This window comes from Lates calcarifer, unplaced genomic scaffold (genome assembly GCF_001640805.2).
Source record: "Lates calcarifer isolate ASB-BC8 unplaced genomic scaffold, TLL_Latcal_v3 _unitig_5776_quiver_344, whole genome shotgun sequence".
Taxonomy (NCBI): Eukaryota; Metazoa; Chordata; class Actinopteri; family Centropomidae; genus Lates; species Lates calcarifer.
Genome location: NW_026117718.1, coordinates 271,967 through 293,284, shown reverse-complemented (window position 1 = coordinate 293,284; position 21,318 = coordinate 271,967). Strand labels below are relative to the sequence as shown.

General features: G+C 43.5%; 1 protein-coding gene across 8 annotated transcripts in view; it reads left to right on the top strand.

Annotated features, from left to right (window-relative positions):
* ryr2a (ryanodine receptor 2a (cardiac)) overlaps window positions 1-21,318 on the top strand; it is a 194,731-nt gene that overhangs the window by 87,120 nt on the left and 86,293 nt on the right. For 6 of the 8 annotated variants that reach the window (XM_051069062.1, XM_051069061.1, XM_051069063.1 and 3 more), the window contains exons 14-27: window positions 8,386-8,569; window positions 9,950-10,085; window positions 10,297-10,392; window positions 10,651-10,769; window positions 11,296-11,429; window positions 15,565-15,806; window positions 15,946-16,138; window positions 17,352-17,556; window positions 17,786-17,890; window positions 19,156-19,259; window positions 19,488-19,571; window positions 19,751-19,910; window positions 20,670-20,817; window positions 20,992-21,095. In XM_051069062.1, the coding sequence (XP_050925019.1) occupies window positions 8,386-8,569; window positions 9,950-10,085; window positions 10,297-10,392; window positions 10,651-10,769; window positions 11,296-11,429; window positions 15,565-15,806; window positions 15,946-16,138; window positions 17,352-17,556; window positions 17,786-17,890; window positions 19,156-19,259; window positions 19,488-19,571; window positions 19,751-19,910; window positions 20,670-20,817; window positions 20,992-21,095 (2,014 nt within the window). The remainder of the gene's footprint in view (window positions 1-8,385; window positions 8,570-9,949; window positions 10,086-10,296; window positions 10,393-10,650; window positions 10,770-11,295; window positions 11,430-15,564; window positions 15,807-15,945; window positions 16,139-17,351; window positions 17,557-17,785; window positions 17,891-19,155; window positions 19,260-19,487; window positions 19,572-19,750; window positions 19,911-20,669; window positions 20,818-20,991; window positions 21,096-21,318) is intronic. The other 2 variants (XM_051069064.1, XM_051069060.1) reach the window with 1 other exon arrangement.

Sequence of the window (21,318 nt, the reverse complement as noted above, 5' to 3'; positions counted from 1 at the left end):
GACATCTTTGTTTTAAAATTCTAACAAAAAGTGCAGGGAGCTCCCAGGCTCAGCAGCATGTCTTATAAAGTTAAATGAAAACTTAAACAAAGAAATAGCTCCTTAAGGTTTTCTACAGTAAATAAAGAAACATATATCCCACCTGCTTCTCCACCCGGCAAAACTTTTTCTCCTCTGTGCCGTGTGCATGAGCACTGTGCATGCACAGCTTTCACTGCTGATTGGCTGTAACCTGGTCTGTGGCTCTGCATGTAACCAATCAGATGGTGCTGTGGGTGGGACAATGCTGGAGACAGAGTAGTGATTGCAGATAGAGAGGCATTAGAGCCAAAATAACCCAGTTTTAAATTGATCTCTTATCGGCCATAGGATTAAAAAAAAAAGGCTGATGCCGATATGTGTCAAAATGCCGAATATCGGTGCCGATAATCGACCCGGCCGATAATATCCCTATACCATATCTCCTGTGCCACCCTCTGTCTGACACACACATAATGATCAGTATCAGTATTGATATCAGTATTGCAAAAACAAGTAACAAAAAGTATCAGTCTCATATTGAATTTTAAAAGGCTGGTATCACCCATGCCTGTCAGCAGCGTAGGAGACAGGGTCCTGTGTGTGGCTGCATAATTGTGATGTTTTATGTCTACAGGAAACCATTTTATCTAAACAGGATCTGGGAAAATTGAACTCAACTTAGTGACAGGCTGGGGAATCTACAGCTGATGTTACTGTGGGAATAGTGAGAGGAAGGATAGCAGGAGGTGTGGCCATCCTGTGGCTGATAAATGTCATCAGGACTGAATGTGACTGGTGCATTACTGTACAATTAAAGTTTAATCACAAAAAATATATATTGTTCACATATATACACCTTGAGTGTCAACAAAACAAGGATGTGTATTTGAATAGACTTGCTTTTATAAATTCCTTTGATAATCATTCTATAAGCAGGGTTGCTAACTTTGGGTACCTGCCTGGAGTGAGATTTTGATGCCATGGGCTCAGTCACACATATGTGCACTAAACCACAGGCACATATTTGGACTCATAGTTTTAAAAAGTATGCAGGTGCTAATACTTGTCAGGAGCAGGACCTTAGGTAGAAGATTTAAGGATATAGCCTGACTACCCCACCCCAGGACTTTCACCTTGGCAAATACTTGCAATTTCACAATATTAGACAAACACTGACCCAATAAAGGACAAAGTTCGATAGTATCAATACCAATGTTGGTATTTGTTGTGTTACAAACAGAAAAGGAGCCAAAATGCAGAACTCAGAATGATAAAGAAAGATTTATTACAGAAAAACAAAACACTTGACAAAGGAGCAGGCAGACAGGCTTCCAACAAAGGTGGCCTCAGCCAGGAGTCAAAACTTCAGAAAGCCAGATCTCCAGGGTGTGGTAGGGGAACAAAGGTGAGGAACTGGGATCTGGTAAGGAGGAGAGACAAAGTTAGCCAGTTCAGGGAGAGAGTCTCAAAAAGGCTTAGAGTCATGCACAGGAATTCCATGCAGGCAAACGAACGATCTGACAAAGACTGGAGTGAAGGACCCGGGTATAAATACAGCAGCAGGCAGGTGAGGTAATTAGCCAGATTGAAGACAGGAGTGCTTGAGTGAGTGGAGGGAAACTCGGGTAGGAGGGAACAACCGGATGGCCACGCCCTGGAAAACAAACACAGACAGGGGAAGACAGGAGAAACAAAAACAGGAGACACAAGGAAGGGAAACACGCTGACACAAGAGAGGAGAGAGGCATACTGCCGAATCCTAACAGTATTGGAATCAGATCGATACTAATGTGATGGGATCAATACTTTTAGTTTCAGTTTCTGTCCTCTACATTCAGTAAGTTGCTCCTGTTTCATCAAAAAGTTGACATGTCCTTTTGCAAACACTACTTTCACATTTTGTAAGTACATTTTGCTTGTCTTCCTCCCTTACTCTCACGTGTTTTGTTGTCGTACCATCACGTGACTCATAGGCACTGAACAGACACCTGTAGGCTGCAGTAAGTGAGAGCATGATGGCATGGCAGGAAGAAAGAGGAGTGTCGTGGAGATATTTTACAGCTGTAAATGAAAACACTGCAAGCTGCAATGTGTGTAGGAAGGTACTGTGGCAACACAAACACATGAAAAACTACAATAAAGAAAACTCAGAGCTACAAAAGAAATGAAGAGAGGAGGTCTTAAGCATAAAGTGCAAGTGATCATCATACAATGGTGGAAAAAAGTTTTCGGACACCCTTAAAATTGTACACAATCTCAAATATTATCATGAAATATTTGTGGAAAAATCTTTTTTGTGTTTCAAAAGGTGTGGCTGCATTAGACAGACACAAACAAATACAACTGATATTTTTTGGTTTATTGTTTACAAGAAAAACTAACAAAACTAAATTCTTGACATTTTCAATATGTCAGTTCTCAATATTGTCTGTATCAAAGTCAACAAATAACAGAGAATGTGTTCAAAACTGAACAAAAAATAAATAAACCACCACATCATCAAATTAATATTTAGTAGTCCTGCCATTAGCACGCAGTAGAGCTCAAATCCTGGCTGGCATGTTCCCCACGAGCCTTTCACACAGTTGAGGGGTAATCTTGTCCCATCCTTCTTGAATTACTGCTTTTAATTCTTCTAAATTTTTTGGTTTACGCAACACGAAACAGACCTTTTGATAAGCCTGGCCTTCTGCGTACCCTCACATTATCAGGAGGAGGATAAAGCTGGAAGCTGGACTCATCTGACCACAGAATCTTCTTCCAGTTCCTGGCTGTCCAGTTCTTGTGTGCTTGGTCCCAACGACGCCGGGCTAACCTCTGTCTCTCATTGATCAGGGGCTTCTTGACAGTCTTGTAGGACCTTAAGCCACGATCTAAAAGTCAGCCACGTACAGTGCGGGTGGAACACTGGACACCAGTTTGGTTTGACCACTGCTGCTGAAGCTCCTGTGATGTCATTCGGCGGTTTTCCCTGCACATGCGGATCAGGATGCGATCATTTCTTGCTGAAGAAAACCTTTGGATGCCCAGATCTTGGTTTGTCTTCCAAGCTGTTGGTTCGTCTGTATTTCTGCAGAGTGTATCCAACTGCTAAAGGACTGCATCTGCACTTCCTGGCTATCTGGCGGCAGCTGTACCCTTCCTCACTGAGAATCTGTATCTTCAGGTGTGTTTCCTGTGTTAGGTTCCTTGTTTTAGCCATTTTTGTCTCTGAAGAACTTTCAAATGTGCTGGCTTTATATACACACAAAGCACGGCAAGAAAACTTTTAATAAAAAGCATGACCTTCATTAGTGGATCACTGATACCAAAATGACCCAATACTCAAAATTAGTATTTTATTTTTTGTAATGTATTTTTATGGTACCAATCAATTAATTTTTAATGGCTTTTTAAGGATTTGTTTAATATTTTGGCTGTGACTGTACTAAAAGAAATTACTCTTGAAGACCTAAGAGTGATTCTTAATGCAATATTTCACAAATGCATGGGGTGTCTGTAAACTTTTTTCCACTACTTTACAGACTCATTACCTATAGTAACTAACTGACAGTGGAAAGCAAAACTGACAAAATCTTATAGTGGTCATGAAAATGTGTTCAGATTTAGTATATTGTTGATGCATTCATTTGTAAATCATACACACTGCTCTCCCCTACATAAAAGTACATAAGCTACGTTTATAAGTAAAAAGTATCAAGTATCGGTATCATATTGGTATCAGCGATACTGGCCCTGTATTTGCTCTGTATTGGATTGATTTGGAATTTTGCAGTATCACATAACACTAACGCTGGTGCTAATGCAGCGCTGCTATTTGTAACAGTCACAGTTTTAGGGGCGGGGGCTCCAGTGCATCATCAAGCCACCATTTCATACCTGCCCATAAAATCCTGAGAATGAAACTGATGGAAAACTGTGAAACGGTCTAACTCCACTATGCAGTAATACAGAGTTTACATTCTTTACACATTTTCAGGAACAATTTTCTGACAAAATAATGTGTTTAGAGACAAATCTCTGATTTTGAAGAAGTCAAGCCTGGCACCCACCATCATGGCTTGACCATTGCATTAGAACTGCTGATGCCCATGCTGCTCTAATATCAATGGAAATGTTGTCTGATCATGTACCATTTGATATAATTCTTGATGTTGATGTTCTCCCTGAGATGGACTTAGGATCTTAATAGTGCCTGTAATGTTAAATTGGACTGGGCTAGCTCTTAGATGAGGATTTCTGTCATAGTATGGGAAAGCTTATGTCCTGTATTGTACCCAAAGGTGCAGTCATGTGTTCTGATCTTAACTGTGATGATATTTCTCACCATAAAGCTCTCTGTGTATGATGGAGTTATGGGAGCAGTGAATGAGGCTTGTAGATGATACTACAATTACTGTGGCGAAGCACACAGTGTTAAGCCGGGATGGAACAAGTAAGCGGCTGCACATAATGCAGAAGCTCAGGAGGCATACAAGGCCACGCAGGGGCCTGCTGTGGAATGTAAAAAGCTCACTAATGCTTGGTATAAATATGGAATTTTTTATATTTCTAAACATGAACAAGTTATGAGAACAGACTCTGTGGCTGAAAAGCTTCTATGTAACTATGTAAATGATTTTTGGAAGGAGATGAGAGCTCTAAACAGCACCAATACATCTCTACCACGTACTACAGAGGGAATTTCTGTTTACATAGCTGAAACATAGTGCAAACTGTTTTGAAAATGAGCCCTACAAAGTGGGAAACATTGCTAACAGTGACACATTAGGAATCACAACCAGTGAGGTCTATCGCAATAATACAGCTACCAGATAGTAAAGCAAGTGGTTCAGACCAAATCACTGCAGAACATCTTCAAGGCTGGTTTGAGTTTTTCTGAAACTGATGATCTCCTAGATCTTGTTGAGGAGCCCAGTTGCAGACGGGAAGAAACTGTTCCTGTGGCATGAGGTCTTGGTTTTGATGGACCGTAACCTCCTGCCAAAAGGTAGTGTCTTGAAAAGATTATGACCAGGATGAGAGGGATTGGCCATGATCTTTCCTGCCCACCTCAGGGTCCTGAAGTGTACAGGTCCTGGAGAGAAGGCAGGTTACAGCCGATCACCTTCTCAGCAGACTGGAGGACATGCTGCAATCTGCCTCTGTCCTTGGCAGTAGCAGCAGTGTACCAGATGGTGATGGAGGAGTTGAGGATGGACTCAATGATGGAGGTGTAGAAGTGCACCATCATTGTCTTTGGCTGATTGAACTTCTTCAACTGCTGCAGGAAGTACATCTTCTGCTGGGCCTTCTTGATCAGGGAGCTGGTGTTTTTGGAGGATGAAGCTGTGTTCTTCCTGAAGTCTACAACTATCTCCACTGTCTTCACAGCGTTGAGCTCCAGGTTGTTTTCATTGCACCACATGACCAGCTGGTCAATCTCGCTCCTGTAGGCAGACTCATCCCCACCAGAGCTGAGCAAAAAGGATCCTGGTGTAGGTTCCTGGGGAGTCCAGGTGCTGCAGGATGAAGTGGAGGGCCATGTTGACTGCATTGTCTACAGACCTGTTGGCTCTGTAGGCGAACTGCAGGGGGTCCAGGAGTGGGTCAGTGATGGATTTGAGGTGGGACAGCACCAATGTCTTCATTACCACAGAGGTCAGGGCGACGGGTCTGTAGTCATTAAGTCCTGTGATCCTTGATTTTTTAGGGACAGGGATGATGGTGGAGGCCTTGAAGCAGGCTGGCACATTGCATGTCTCCAGTGAGGTGTTAAAGATGTCCGTGAACACTGGAGACAACTGATCAGTGCATGTAGAGAGTCTGGCCCGGCTGCCTTGCGGGGGTTCTGTCTCTTAAAGAGTCTGTTGACATCTCTCTCCAGGATGGAGAGAGGCTGGTGTGGTGGGGCTGGTGGATGATGTCACAGGGGATGGTGTCAGGACTGTCTTTCAAAGCGGCAGTAGAACTCATTCAGGCTGTTGGCCAGGCATGAGTCATTTGTGGAGTGGGAGACTTTGGGCTTGCAGTTAGTGATCTGCCTGAGCCCTCTCCAGATAGAAGCAGAGTCACCTGCTGAGAACTGGTGTTGTAGTTTCTCAGAGTACAGGCGTTTGGCTTCTTTCACTGCCTTGCTGAACCTGTACTTTGACTCCCTCAATCTGCCTCTGTCCCCACTCCTGAACGCCTCCTCCTTCTCCAGCCTTAGCTGTCTGAGTTTGGCTGTGAACCAGGGTTTGTCATTGTTATAACTCACCCTGATACGTGTTGGTATACAGCAATCCTCACAGAAGCTGATGTATGATGTCACAGTCTCTGTATAGTCATCCAGACTGTTGGTAGCATTCCTGAGTACATCGTAATCTATGCAGTCCAAGCATGCCTGGAGATCCTCCACAGCCCCACTGGTTTACTTCTTTGATGTCCTCACAACAGGTTTAGAGAGTTTTAATTTCTGCCTGCATGCAGGAATCAGGTGGACCATGACGTGGTCAGAGTGGCCCAGTGCAGCGCGGGGGACGGCATGATAAATGGTAAATGGACTGTACTTATATAGCGCTTTTCTAGTCATATCGAACACTCAAAGCGCTTTACACTACGCGTCACATTCATCCATTCACACACACATTCACACAGCATGCACTACTACAAAGCGCTCTAGCACATTCATACATTCACACACCGATGTTACAAACATCAGGGGCAATGTGGGGTTCAGTATCTTGCCCAAGGATACTTCCGCTGACCTTCCGATTAGTGGGCGACCCACTCAGGAGGTAGAGCATTGCTTACTGCGGTGTAACAGTGATCCAGAATGTTCTCCTCTCTGGTCAGGCATTTAATTAACTGTATTTGGGGAGTTTGTGGGTGAGGTTGCCTTTGTTAAAGTCACCAAGGACAATAACTAAGTCCAGGTTTGTCTGCTCCACACACAGAATCTGGGTGGCACGTTGGCCTCCGGTGGGATGTAAACACCGACCAGTATGAATGAAGTAAACTCACAGGGGGAGTAGAAGGGTTTACAGTTAATGAAAAAAGATTCCAGATCAGTAGAACAGTGTTGTTGAATCACTGTCACATCAGTACACCAGCCACTGTTAGTGTAAAAACAAAGTCCTCCACCTTTCGTCTTGCCTGAAAGTTCTGTGTCTTGATCTGCTCTGAAGATTGCACCAAGTGTAAAGTTTGGTGGAGGGGGGATTATGATGTGGGGTTGTTTTTCAGGGGTTGGGCTCAGCCCCTTAGTTCCAGTGAAAGGAATTCTTAATGCTTCAGCATACCAAGACATTTTGGACAATTTCATGCTCCCAACTTTGTGGGAACAGTTTGGGGATGGCCCCTTCCTTTTCCAACATGACTGCACACCAGTGCACAAAGCAAGGTCCATAAAGATGTGGATGAGTGAGTTTGGTGTGGAAGAACTTGACTGGCCTGCACAGAATCCTGACCTCAACCCAACAGAACACCTTTGGGATGAATTAGAGCGGAGACTGCTAGCCAGGCCTTCTTGTCCAACATTAGTGCCTGACCTCACAAATGCACTTCTGGAAGAATGGTCAAATATTCCCATAAACACACTTCTAAACCTTGTGGAAAGCCTTCCCAGAAGAGTTGAAGCTGTTATAGCTGCAAAGGGTGGGCCAACATCATGTTAAACCCTATGGATCAAGAATAGGATGTCATTCAAATTCACATGCATGTGAAGGCAGACAAGCGAATACCTTTGATTTTTAAAATTATAAATCCCAAAAAAGAAAAGCTCTAAATCATTAATTAACTGGGCTGAGTGCACTCCTCTGTGATTTAAGATGTATCAAACTCACCAGGCACATTAGCTGCCAGCACAGAGATGGATGTGTGTGTTTTGCTATTAGTAAAAATTCTCACTGGAAGACTGAGACACAGAGAGGCAGGGCCTTCTGAAGAGGAACTCTACAGTAAACATAAGAGACACACACTAAGCTAAGAGCTGCAGAGGCAACTATTACTCACTGAAAAATACACCATATGATGTGATGTAGATAAGATATGAATCTGTATGTTAGAAAAGTCACACTCATTATTTGTTGTATGTTCAAGCCATGAGAACTGATGGAGCTGCATGATAGACAAAAGGCCCATTGCATTAGTTTAGACAATGGAATCATCACATCCAGACATCAAACCAGTATTCAGCAAAATTCATTCTACAACCAACAAACACAGCCTCAGCACAGTGACAGCCAGCATCATGAGAGTATTTTCATTTTCAACAAAATATACTGCAGAAATAACATATGTTACTTCTCTAATATTAACTCTAACCAGCATTATAGCAGCTGTGATCACATTTGTTTTCATTATAATGACTGAAACTGAAATGTTCTCCTCTGTGTTCTCCAGGGGTCTGGATACACTAAGAAAAAAGGGGAAGAGCTCCACTTTAGATCTTCCAATAGATTCAGTCAGCCTGAGTCTGGAGGATCTGATTGGCTACTTCCAACCACCTGGAGATCACCTGGAACATGAAGACAAGCAGAACCGACTGAGAGCTCTGAAGAACCGTCAGAACCTCTTTCAGGAGGAGGTGGGGAATGTCTCTGTGTGTTTGTGTGTGTGTGTGTGTGAGAGAGAGAGAGAGAGAGAGAGAGAGAGAGAGAGAGAGAGAGAGAGAGAGAGAGAGAGAGAGAGAGAGAGAGAGAGAAGTTGGCTTTCCACCTGCATCCTATTCAGAATCTGTTTTCTAATTTTACAAGTGAATTTATCAGGTCAGAGTGTAAGTGAAATGTCTCTCAAAGTAACTATCAAAATGTAATCTTAAGGAATCTTTAGAAATCCAGATTCATCATTTCTTTGTTGATAAGGCACTGATATCATATAGCTGTTCAAGCTAATGGTCGGGCTAACAATTTAATTTGTGAAAACTCCTCTGATGAAGCCATTCAAGTGTGTAGCCTATCTGTGTGACACAACTGCTGTTGTAGTGCTGTGCTTGAGTAATAAGTCAATCAGTTTATGGTCATATACTGCTTATGCTTTAATGGCACATAGGCATCTTTTCTCTTTTCTTTGTGGTCAGAGTTGTGACAGAATTCCTGGCACTGGGAGGATGGAATACACTGTAAGGCTTACAGTGTAAGCACTGATGCTACCTAATACTAAAAGCACAATCTGAACATTTTCCAGACAGCGGCTCTCTACCTGCCTGTGGCTGAGAGGGGGCGGGGACTGGTCAACATCCAGTCCAACGCTGCTTCATTTAGACTGCACAATGACTGCTGTACAACTGTGGCCCAAGCTGGTTCAATACAACCAGACTGCTTTTGAAGAGAGTTGAGCGATTTTCCTCTCACAACATGGACGTTACTGGACTGATACCTTTTTACAGCTCTGTACTGCAGCCATGTCAAGACAGCAAGATCGAATGTGACATAAATATAGAAAACCATACTTTGTGTGAGTACAGTTTCCCCTCTCTGTATGCCACCCCAGCTGTTGAGGAGTGTCAGGAAGGAGGAAGTCAGTTGCTGTCTTCTCCCAAACCAGGCAGTTGGAAGAAAAGCAGTCTGCCAAATATGCAGCAAGGTTCTGATCCTGCACTCTTTGGCAGGGATGAAGGAGTTGAGGTGGACTGAGTGTATTTTTGGTCCAGATGTTTCCTGACAGCTGGTTTGGTTTGTGTTTGGTCTCCTCCCCCTCCCCTCCCCTCCCCTCCTCTCCTCTCCTCTCCTCTCCTCTCCTCTCCTCTCTTCTCCTCTCCCCTCCCCTCCCCTCCTCTCCTCTCCTCTCCTCCAACTGAAGCAGGACTGTAGCCTACATCTTTGAGTTTTTTTTGACTGCAGGGTTTTGAACCTTCATTATCTGCAGCTGTGCCTCAGCAGTATTAACAGTTGTTATCCACTTCATTTGATTATATTTAAGTCTCCACTGAATAAACCAGTAAAACCACCAACCTCTGTGTCTGTAGGGAATGATCAGCCTGGTACTGGAGTGTATCGATCGACTTCACGTCTACAGTAGTGCAGCTCATTTTGCTGAGGCAGTAGGAAGAGAGGCAGGAGAGGCCTGGAGCTCCATCCTCAATTCACTCTACCAACTACTGGGTATACACACATTTTATTTACTCTGTCCGTGGCTTTATATTTTGATATTCATAAAAAGAGGTGATAATTCACACAGTTGAAATAGTAGGTTAGAATATATTTATTTATTATAAATAGTGTGTTATAATCAAAGGACAGAGATTACAGACATATGAAAATAGAAAGTCTGTTTGTCCTCTCATCTGTCCTCTGTCCTCTGTCCTCCTCTCAGCTGCACTGATCAGAGGAAACAGGAAGAACTGTGCTCAGTTTTCTGGTTCCTTGGACTGGCTGATCAGTAGACTCGAGCGACTAGAGGCCTCTTCTGGTAGGTTGTGACTGTGTGAGATGCGTGCCCTTGATGACTCATCACTGCTGGACCATCATAAAATGATAATGTTGAAATCAAAGGGTCCAGTATGAAATAAATAATATTCATTAATTAGTGCTCTTTGACCAAAAGTGTATTTTAGGCATTTCATCTAAGTCAGTCAGCTAAGAGCTACTTTTAGCCCCAGGATGTTTTGAATGCTTACATTATATATTTAGTCTTTCTTACTGATCTGTCTATGTTTTGTTTTTCTAGGTATACTAGAGGTGCTTCACTGTGTTCTGGTGGAGAGTCCTGAGGCTCTGAACATAATCAAAGAGGGACACATCAAGTCTATTATATCTTTGCTGGACAAGCATGGACGCAACCATAAGGTTCAGGCACCTACTTTTTCTTATGGATATACACATACAGTGTGACATACAGTCATACAGTGTATGTGTACTTTGCACAAGCTTCAATTATACACATTGAAATCAATGTCAAAGTTATGGGCAAATTATCCATGTGGTTTATTGTGTATGGTATGAAAAGGCTTGTAGGAATCTATGGGCAGAACCTGTGGCAGGTGAGACTATGGTGCTTGATGAACAAGCCTAGATTTAAGGATTTAGACCCATCTCTCAACTTGTCTTTGTTTTAAATCCCTTAAGCAGAGTAGCTTGTAATAAACTTACAGGAAGGCACTCACTGAGCAGCATTTGAAATTTAATTTATAATTATATCATAATTTCTCAAGGCAAGGAAAATACCTTGTGACACAGAACTGCAGCTTGTCCAGTTACAGTAAACCAAACTGTGCAGTTCAGTCAGAGTGCCGCTGAGTGTTTGCATGTTTGTGTTGTAACAAGGATATATTTGTAATAATTACATGCTGTCTGGTTTGTGCATACTGTTTAGGTTCTCGATGTGTTGTGTTCGCTGTGTGTATGTCACGGTGTAGCAGTGCGCTCCAACCAGCACCTGATTTGTGACAACCTGCTGCCAGGAAGAGATCTGTTACTGCAGACCCGCCTGATCAACCACGTAAGCAGGTATACACACACACACACACACAGATGAGTTTGTGATGGAACCGTTCACTGTGTGATTTACCTCCTCTTTGGCTAATGAATTACACTCAAAATATGAGAGTAGGGAGATGGAGAGAGTTTGTAACCAACTGTACAAAAGCACACAAAGCCTGTGAGAAAAGCTTATAAAATGCATTCTAAATCCTGACTGAAAATCCTCAAATAAATTATTGTCCTGTAGAAAATCATATAACTGTTTTACAACTGCTTTCTCCAGGATCTTAGAAAAAGGGGAGGTTAGGTATAGGTCTGTAGTTGCTGTTTTGTGTGAGTTTTTTTTTTTCCTTTGCCTTTGCCTTACTTGTGTTTTTTTGTACTTTTTGAAACCGCGTCTGGGGATTCCGCGCGCAGCCATGGCCCTATTGTTTACACTAGGGATCAGCTATTGGCGCTCTGCAACTCAGAGCTGTTGCCCTTAATAAGACCCGATGTTCCCCGCGAACTGCGCAGGTGGAGACGGTGGAGCCACGTCGGAGCTGGGCGTCGCGCTCGGGGGAGACGGTACAGACCCGTCCTCCCGTCAGTCATCGTGGGGAACGTAAGATCTCTCCCGAGCTGACGGCGCTGACCCGGCACCAGAGGGAATATCGGGAGTGCAGCGTCTTAGTGTTCACAGAGACATGGCTGACCACTGTAACCCCGGATACAAACACCGCTCTGGACGGGTTTCATCTGGTGAGGGCGGACAGAACAATGGAGAGTGGTAAAAGGAAAGGAGGAGGACTGGCTGTGTTTGTTAATGATAGATGGTGTAACTCTGGGCACGTCACTATTAAAGAACAACTCTGCTATAGGGACATTGAACTGTTGGCTGTTAGCATGAGGCCTTACTATCTGCCGAGGGAACTTTCACACGTTATCGTGATAGCACTAACGCCAACGTGGCCTGTGATGTCCTCCACTTTGTGGTAAGCAGTCTGCAGACACAGCACCCTCGTGCCCTCCTTATTCCTGGTGATTTCAATCACGCCTCCTCCACTCTGCCCACTTTCACCCAGTATGTGACATGCCACACCAGAGACAATACCACCTTGGGACCTGTTTTATGCCAACACCAAGGAGGCATATAACTCATCACCCCTCCCTCCCCTGGGAAGATCAGGCCACAATCTGGTTCATCTCCTGCCTGTGTACAGGACCCTTGTACACAGTCAACCAGCTGTCACCCGCAAGGTGAAAAGATGGAAGAGGCACTGAAGGACTGTTTGGAGACAACTGTGTGGACCAAGCTCAGTGACTCTCATGGGGAGGACATTGACAGTCTAACAGACTGCGTAGCAGACTATATCAAGTTCTGTGTGGAGAACACTGTACCCATCAGGACTGTGTGGTGTTTCTCAAACAACAAACCCTGGATTAATCCTGACATGAAGGCTCTCCTCAAGGAGAAAAATAGGGCCTTTAGGTCAGGAAATAAGGAGGAGCTGAAGGCTGTGCAGAAGGAGCTGAGGAGGAAGATCAGGGAGGGGAAGAGCAGCTACAGGAGGAAGATGGAGGACCAACTGCAGCAGAATAACATCAGTAGGAGTCTGGAGAGGCCTGAAAACCATCTCTGGGCACAGGGAACCAGACTGCCAGACTGTGGGGACTCAGGAGTGGGTGAATGACCTGAATCTCTTCTTCAATAGATTTGATCAGACACCTGCCCCTCCCCCTGCTCAGTCATCCCTGCTGCATCCCCCCTCGTCTACTCCCACAGTACACTTCCCCACCCCCCACCTCCACACCTCTGCCCACAGTGTTCAGCTAACAGCTACCCCCTACTGCTCCTCCTGCCAAACACCCACATCCTCCAACACACAGCCCCCCTGCTCCAACCTGTCCCTAACAACAACCCAGGTGAGAGATGAGCTCAGGAGAAAGGCCACAGGTCCAGGACCAGTTGTGTGAAATTGTGGAGAAGCTCTTCAACATGAGCTTGAGGTTGGGGAGAGTCCCACAGCCAGTGGAAGACATCCTGTGTGGTACCGGTGCTGAAGACACAGCACCCCAAGGACTTGAACAGCTACAGGCCAGTGGCGCTGACATCCCACCTGATGAAGACCCTGGAGCGACTGATTCTTGTCCATCTCCGGCCCCTGGTGACACAGTCAAAGGACCCGCTGCAGTTTGCCTACCAGCCTGGCATCGGGGTGGATGATGCAGTTCATCTACCTTCTTCCACAGAGCTCTCTCTCACCTGGATAAACCTGGAAGCACTGTGAGAATCATGTTCTTTGATTTCTCCAGTGCTTTCAACACCATACAGCCCATGTTCCTGAGGGACAAGCTGGAACACATGGGGGTGGACCAGCATCTCGCACTCTGGATACTGGACTACCTCCCCAACAGTATGTGAGGACATGGGACTGCACGTCTGACATGACCATGGGGGCCCCACAGGGAACGGTCCTGGCTCCATTCCTCTTCACCCTCTACACTGCAGACTTCCAGTACAACTCACCTCACTGCCACCTGCAAAAGTTCTCTGATGACTCTGCAGTCATCGGCCTCATCACAAATGAGGATGATAGGGAGTACAGAGAACTGATGCAGGACTTTGTGGACTGGTGCCTGTGGAACTGCCTCCAGATCAATGCAGGGAAGACCAAAGAACTGGTGGTGGATTTCTGCAGGAGCAGACACTCCCCCCCCAGCACCAGTGAACATCCAGGGAAGAGACATTGAGATGGTGACATCTTATAAGTACCTGGGTGTTCAGCTGAACAATAGACTGGACTGGACAGACAACACCACTGCACTTTATAAGAAGGCTCAGAGCAGACTCTACCTGCTGAGGAGACTCAGGTCCTTTGGAGTGCAGGGAGCACTGCTCAGGACTTTTTATGACACTGTTATGGCATCAGCCATCTTCTATGGAGTGGTCTGCTGGGGCAGCAGCATCTCAACAGCAAACAGGAAGAGACTGGACAAGCTGATCAAGAAAGCCAGCTCTGTCCTGTGGTGCCCTCTTGACCCTGTGGAGGTGGTGGGAGAGAGGAGGATGATAGCAAAGCTATCATCTCTGATGGACAATGAGCTCCACCCCATGCAGGACAGTCTGACAGCACTGAGCAGCTCCTTCAGTGATAGGCTGCTTCACCCAAAGTGTGTGAAGGAGAGGTATCACAGGTCCTTCCTTCCTGCTGCTGTCAGACTCTACAACCAGCACTGCTCCTAATACACCACATACTCAATGGACCATTTTCACTAGGTTCTGTACTTTAATCCACCTACAAAACAGCTGCTATCAGTCACTCACTGTGTGCAATACCATTTCAAAATGTAAGATAAGATAAGATCAGATAAGGATTATCTGATCTTATCTTATCTTTTGTTTTTATCTTGCCTTTACTTGTATTTATGTCTTTTCTTTTCAATCACTTATACTGCTGCAATGATGTAAATTTACCCATTGTGAGACTAATAAAGGATTATCTGATCTTAATAGGCAGCTCTGGCATTACAGAGGGCCTGCTTGTACATTTAAAGCAGGATTGTTTCAGTTTGATGGTATGCCATATTCTTTCCAGTCTACCCATTGTTTGTTTTAACATACGGGTTTGAGAGTTAAACCACGGAGCTAACCTCTTTTGCTTTATTGCTTTCTTTTTTAGGGGAGCACTAGAGTCTAGAGTTGTATTCAGTGAGTCTGCAATTCTACAAGATGATCAAGTTGGGAATGAATAAAGCTAGAATAGGAGTCTTCTGTTAAATTGAGATGTAGAAGTGAATTTAGGGCAGATGGAATCACTTTCTTAAATTTAGCTCCTGCACTCTCAGAAGGATTTCTAGTAGGGACATTATTGACTGTTGATACGTGGTCCAGCTATAGGAATTCAAAAGTAGTTAAGTAGCCGTCTGATAGAAGGGCTTTCTCTGGGAGGACTATTTGATGTTCAATATCAATACTATAGGCCAAAACAAGGTTGAGGGTGTGATTAAAACAGTGAGTGGGTTTACACTGAGAGAAGCTATTAGAATTCAGCAGCCGCAGTTTCGGGACCCAAACTTTAAAAAGACACACTGTGAATGTGAGGTGGTCCTGTGACCACTCTCCTGGATTCTGCCTGACTTGACACAGAATGACCCACATATCTTTTCCTCCTCCCAACAGCATGCGTCCAAACATCTTCCTGGGCGTCAGTGATGGCTCTGCTCAGTACAGGAGGTGGTACTACGAGCTCATTGTGGATCAGGCATTGCCGTTTGTCACAGCAGAAGCCACTCACCTCAGGGTGGGCTGGGCCAGCACCAGTGGCTACGCACCCTACCCAAGTGGGGGAGAGGGGTGGGGAGGCAACGGGGTGGGTGATGACCTCTATTCCTACGGCTTTGATGGGCTTCATCTTTGGTCAGGTAAGCTGTCTGTGTATTGAGACAGATGATGTAGTATAGGCAGGTACAGCTTTGAAATTCAGATGTTCACATGTTGCAGACTTAAACACAGACCAAACATAAACTCTGTCCTTGCTGTCCCTCCACCAAACCTGTGCAGGCTGCATTGCACGAACTGTCAGCTCCCCCAATCAGCATCTCTTGAGGTCAGAGGACGTAGTGAGCTGTTGCCTGGACCTCAGTGTGCCCAGTATCTCCTTCAGGATCAACGGCCAGCCAGTTCAGGGCATGTTTGAGAACTTCAACTCTGACGGCCTCTTCTTCCCTGTGGCCAGCTTCTCGGCTGGGGTCAAGTCAGTGCTTTACTGGAAACTTCTCACACAAATGAAAATTCACTTATTATCTGTTGCCATCATGTCAGAGTAAATCCAGTAAAGCTAGTGTACATCAAACATGCTGTATAACAAGCTTTGGATAATTTAGGTCAGCATACAGACACACTAAGTGACCTATAAACTTTAATGACAAACAGCTCCATAGATGAATAATAAGCCTGCATTTATGTGATTATGTGTATTTATTATAATGGTACAATTTAGATTTTGCTATGATGTCACAGTGTCCCAGTGTCAACTGAGTGGAGAGCTGTGAAATGATCCTTTGGTTTCCACAATAAAATTTCCAGTTGACAATTCCTCTTCTTACTGTAGATATATACTTATACTTAAGGAATATATATATATATATATATATATATATATATATATATATATGTATATATAATACTTGTACTTTATTTGCAGAGCAATTTTCAGAATTACAAGCTCAGTGCTACAAAATCACAGTTAGCTTAGTATATAGTTAAAAAAAGATACTGCAGAGAATGTGATGCAGAGGACACTCTTTGTTTAACCAAACACCTTTGCTTTTCCTTTTGGTAGGTAAAATGATTATGTGTATCCAGTGTGTTAAATTAAAAAAAAAAAAAACAAACAAAAGAAATTTGACAAAACATTTCTAACTTGGGGTCCACTTATCAGCTTTTTCTCTGGACCTTTTAAACCTATGAGCTGGCACACCACTGAGTGAACTCCACTGATGAAGTTAGTGTGATATGACTGAAAACTCAAAATAAATAAAAATGAATAATAATACTGTGTGGATCTTGAATTTGGATTGTTTCCAAGGTCAGGAATGAAGTTTTCTGGTTGACAACAGAAAGTCTAATGGAAATGTACAACAGTCAGACATGACAGTCAGGCTGAACAAAAACTCAGGGAATTATTACAGAATAGTTTTAAAAACAGATCTAATGAATGCAGAAACATGACAAAAATATAACAAAAATACAGACCTACAGAGATTTCATGTGATGTTTGACAGCACACATTCAGTGTAAGAGCCAGGTAACTAATGTACCAGCAAGGTAACTGACTGGATTTGCTGATGTACAGAATGTTTCCTTTGACTTCAGGTTGAGAATCATAATCATACCCACTGCCACTCAATGTCTCCTTCTTGATCATGTTTTCTTTTCATTCCTCCTCCTGTCATGTCACACTGTAGGGTGCGTTTTCTCCTTGGGGGTCGTCATGGGGAGTTTAAGTTCCTCCCTCCTCCGGGTTATGCTCCTTGCTATGAGGCGGTGTTGCCAAGGGAGAAACTGAAGCTGGAGGCCAGTCAGGACCAGACTGCTGCCAGAGACCTCTTGGGGCCCACCGTCACCTTGAGCCAGGCAGCATTCACCCCCACACCTGTTGACACCAGCCAGGTAGGAAGGAGTGTTATATGAATAAGTCATCCTGAGATACACAATCATAGGAATAAATACAGCCGAAATAAATGTATGTAACCATTCAGCTGTGAAGTTATCCAATACACTAAAACTCAGCTCATTATCGTGGTGATCTTCTATTTTGTCAGTAAAGACAAACAAAGTAACAGAAGAGCAATGACTGAAATTATGTAAATGAACTTTCTTGTTTTGTGTGTGAGTGTAGATTGTGCTGCCTCCTCACTTGGAGAGGATCAGGGAGAAGCTTGCAGAAAACATCCATGAACTGTGGGTGATGAATAAGATAGAACTGGGCTGGACCTACGGTGCAGTGAGTATCAGGCAAACATCTTAACCCTTATAAAACCAAGCCATTTATTGCTATTTGTTTTGTCCACCTGGTCTCTCTGTGTATTGAATGCATGTATAATCTCAACCCTTTCAAGCACAGTCAAGTAGTAAACATCTTTTTTTTTCAGGACAACCAGGGCTATCACAATATGTATGCTGAAATGATGTCACATGAAGGGATTATACATACTATATAAACAGAAGAAAAAACAAAACGGAAATTGAATTTTACAGAACTTAATTAAAAAAACACACAGATCAACAATGAACAAGCTTTTTCATTTTCAAATATGGTTCTCTTAGGCCTTGGCTATCAGGAGGAAAAAATTCTAACACACACAATATCAACATTTTTACATGTCATAAAAACAAGAGAAGAAGAAATTGGAGCATCTGATTGGCCGAGAGACTGACCAGAAGCCATCATCGTTTACGTCAAGGCTCAAAATGGAAGTCCAATATCATCAATTATACGTTTTTAATCACAAAATGTAATAAATAATCACATTATCACGGAGTTATCATGGCAGATTTAGTGTGAGAAGTTCTCGAAAAAAACAGCACTAACGGCTAGATTGAAAACCTTCTGGAAAAGATATAATTGCCCTGAGCCCACCATAGATTGCCCAAAGAGTAAGCTTCTGATCACAATTTTCCCCATTAGGTTTTGTTGAGTGGTTTTAGAGATATTTGGCGGAGTTCTGATGGTTAATAAACACTGATCATTGAAAACTGAGCACCATGCTAATCGGCTACTCAGCACATCTGAGATGACAGCAGTCTGTGCTAACAGAAGCTTTATTCCCCACTCAGATATGGGGCTACATCAACTCTTAGTTGGAACCTCTGTGCGACATGTTCCGCACCTTCAGATGCTCAGGGACACCTCCTTAATAGGTTAGAGCTGAATGCATAGTCAGCACAGCTTTAACCTAACTCAGTCTTCTAACTCCTCCGCCATTCCTTAAAATTCAGTATTCAGGCCCAGTTTGACTCAGGCTGATGTGTGTTGTATTTTGACTTGAGCAGCCACAGGTGGGTCCTCACTTGTCCATTTGGGAGCTGGGTCTGGTACATCACATCCCAAAGAGTGAAACCTGTCAGAAGGCAGAACACTAAAAAACTGCAGTTACCTGGATGTAACTCCCATTCTATGATTGCTCCCTGAAAACAGAGTGTGTCAAGCAACAGTCCACCCATCCACTCCAACATCCTAACTTTTTTTGATGTGTGTGTGTGTTTCAGGTGCGAGACGATAACAAGAGGCAACACCCCTGTCTGGTGGAGTTCTGCAAGCTTCCTGAACAGGAACGAAGCTACAATCTACAGATGTCTCTGGAGACTCTCAAGTAATGCATCAGTGCAGTGAACAGCATAAGATATGACATTTAGATCAATTATTAATCAGTTACACCATCAAGCCAGAGTGTTCATATTGTACATGAACAAACTGCAAGCTTCTTTCTTTTTGCAGACTGAGTCACTGTGCAACTTTCCAAGTATTAGTGATGATACAGTAACATGTTTGGGTCAGCAACACCACATGAAGTGTTTATTTGTGTGTGTGTGTGCTGTAGAACTCTCCTGGCCCTGGGTTGCCATGTTGGCCTGGCAGATGAACACGCTGTAGAAAAAGTCAAGAGCATGAAACTGTCACCAACGTAAGTGACCTCAACCAAGGGTGGGATGCAGGAGGATACTGTGATGATGTAATGATACAGTGATGACAGAGGGACATGATTGACACGCCAGAACAAAGATTATGACTTTTATGAGACTCAGTGAGGTTGTTGAGCAGCAGGCTAGCTAACGATTCAGTGCCACAACTCTATCTGTGCAGCTACGAGTTGTCCAGTGGATATAAACCTGCTCCTCTGGACCTGAGTCACATCAAACTGACCTCCACTCAGGAAGCCATGGTGGACAAACTAGCTGAGAACGCACATAATGTCTGGGCAAGAGACCGCATCCACCAGGGCTGGACCTATGGCATCCAACAGGTAGGGGAGTGCCACACTAATATTGTATTGAGACAGAGAGATGATTTAGTATTTCCTTAATTTTTGAGTGTGACTTGTTGTGGACCTCTTGTGTGATTTGGTGACAGGTCCCTCATAAAGTAACTAAAAGATTTTACACTTCATAAGTCTGAGTCAAGTCAACGACACAAAAATACTTTGCAGAGTAAGATTTTCTATTAAAAACATATGATGTGATTATAGTATATTGTGCGATATTATGCATTATCTTAACAGTATATATAAAGCAGTAAAAACTGCCTCAACCAGTTACAGCCTTTAAATGCTGCTTATGTTAGTGTGTCAGTGTCAGGGACCAAGCAGTACACTCATTTCATCAACAAATCAGCTGATTGGGAATACCAAAGACTAGTTTAAACTGAGGCCTAAACAAAAAGCAGCTAAGGACTGAACTAAACATAAGTGACCTAACAGACAGACTCAGAGTGTTTGTCCAGACACTTAAGACATTATGGTAGAGAAGTCAAAATAGTCAAAAGGAGGTTGACTGGCTTTAAACAAAGATCTGCAGATCTGTTTTTCTTTAGACTCAGTATCACCAGTTGATAATACTTTAAGGGAATCATGGATATGGATTAATGCGCCTTGCTCAAGAGCACCTCAGTGTTGGTAATGCGAGAGGTGCAAGCACTGCTGTGTCACTTTCTCCACCCAGCACTGCATTCCTAGATTATAACTGATTCTATCCTTTGTATTCTTCTGTCCTCTGTTGCTGGTCAGGATGTGAAGAATCGTAGAAACCCTCGTCTGGTCCCCTACACTCTGCTGGATGAGAGAACCAAGAAATCCAACAAAGACAGTCTGAGAGAGGCCGTCAGGACTCTGTTGGGATATGGATACAACCTGGAAGCTCCTGATCAGGACCATGGTAAATGCCTGCCTTCCACTGTATCGTATCTTGTCATTTTTAGGATTTTTAAACATATTTCTTACAATATATTGGAGCAAAAATAACCCTGTTTACACAAAAGTACAAAATATGAGATGTGTTTTTTTCTAATGTATCACTTTCTCCATCGCTCCCTGCCTGCCTCTTATCCAGCAGCTCAGTCTGACCTCAACAACATGTCTGCTGAGAGGTTCCGCATTTTCAGAGCAGAGAAAACCTACTGTGTCAATGCTGGGAAGTGGTACTTTGAGCTGGAGGTAAGAGGCAAGATGATGATACTGATAGATGGAATCTTAAAGTTTACTGTGATGATTTTTTATAGTAAAATATGAAAATAAACTTTGGGTTGAAATTCACTGTGACAAGATGTCCTTTCTATAGCTTAACTAACCACCCTTCACAGTGGCCTGTTCTAAGCTTTGATGTGCTGGGGTAATACACTGTGTGCCATGATCCAGTCTCATCTGCAGACACATAGAA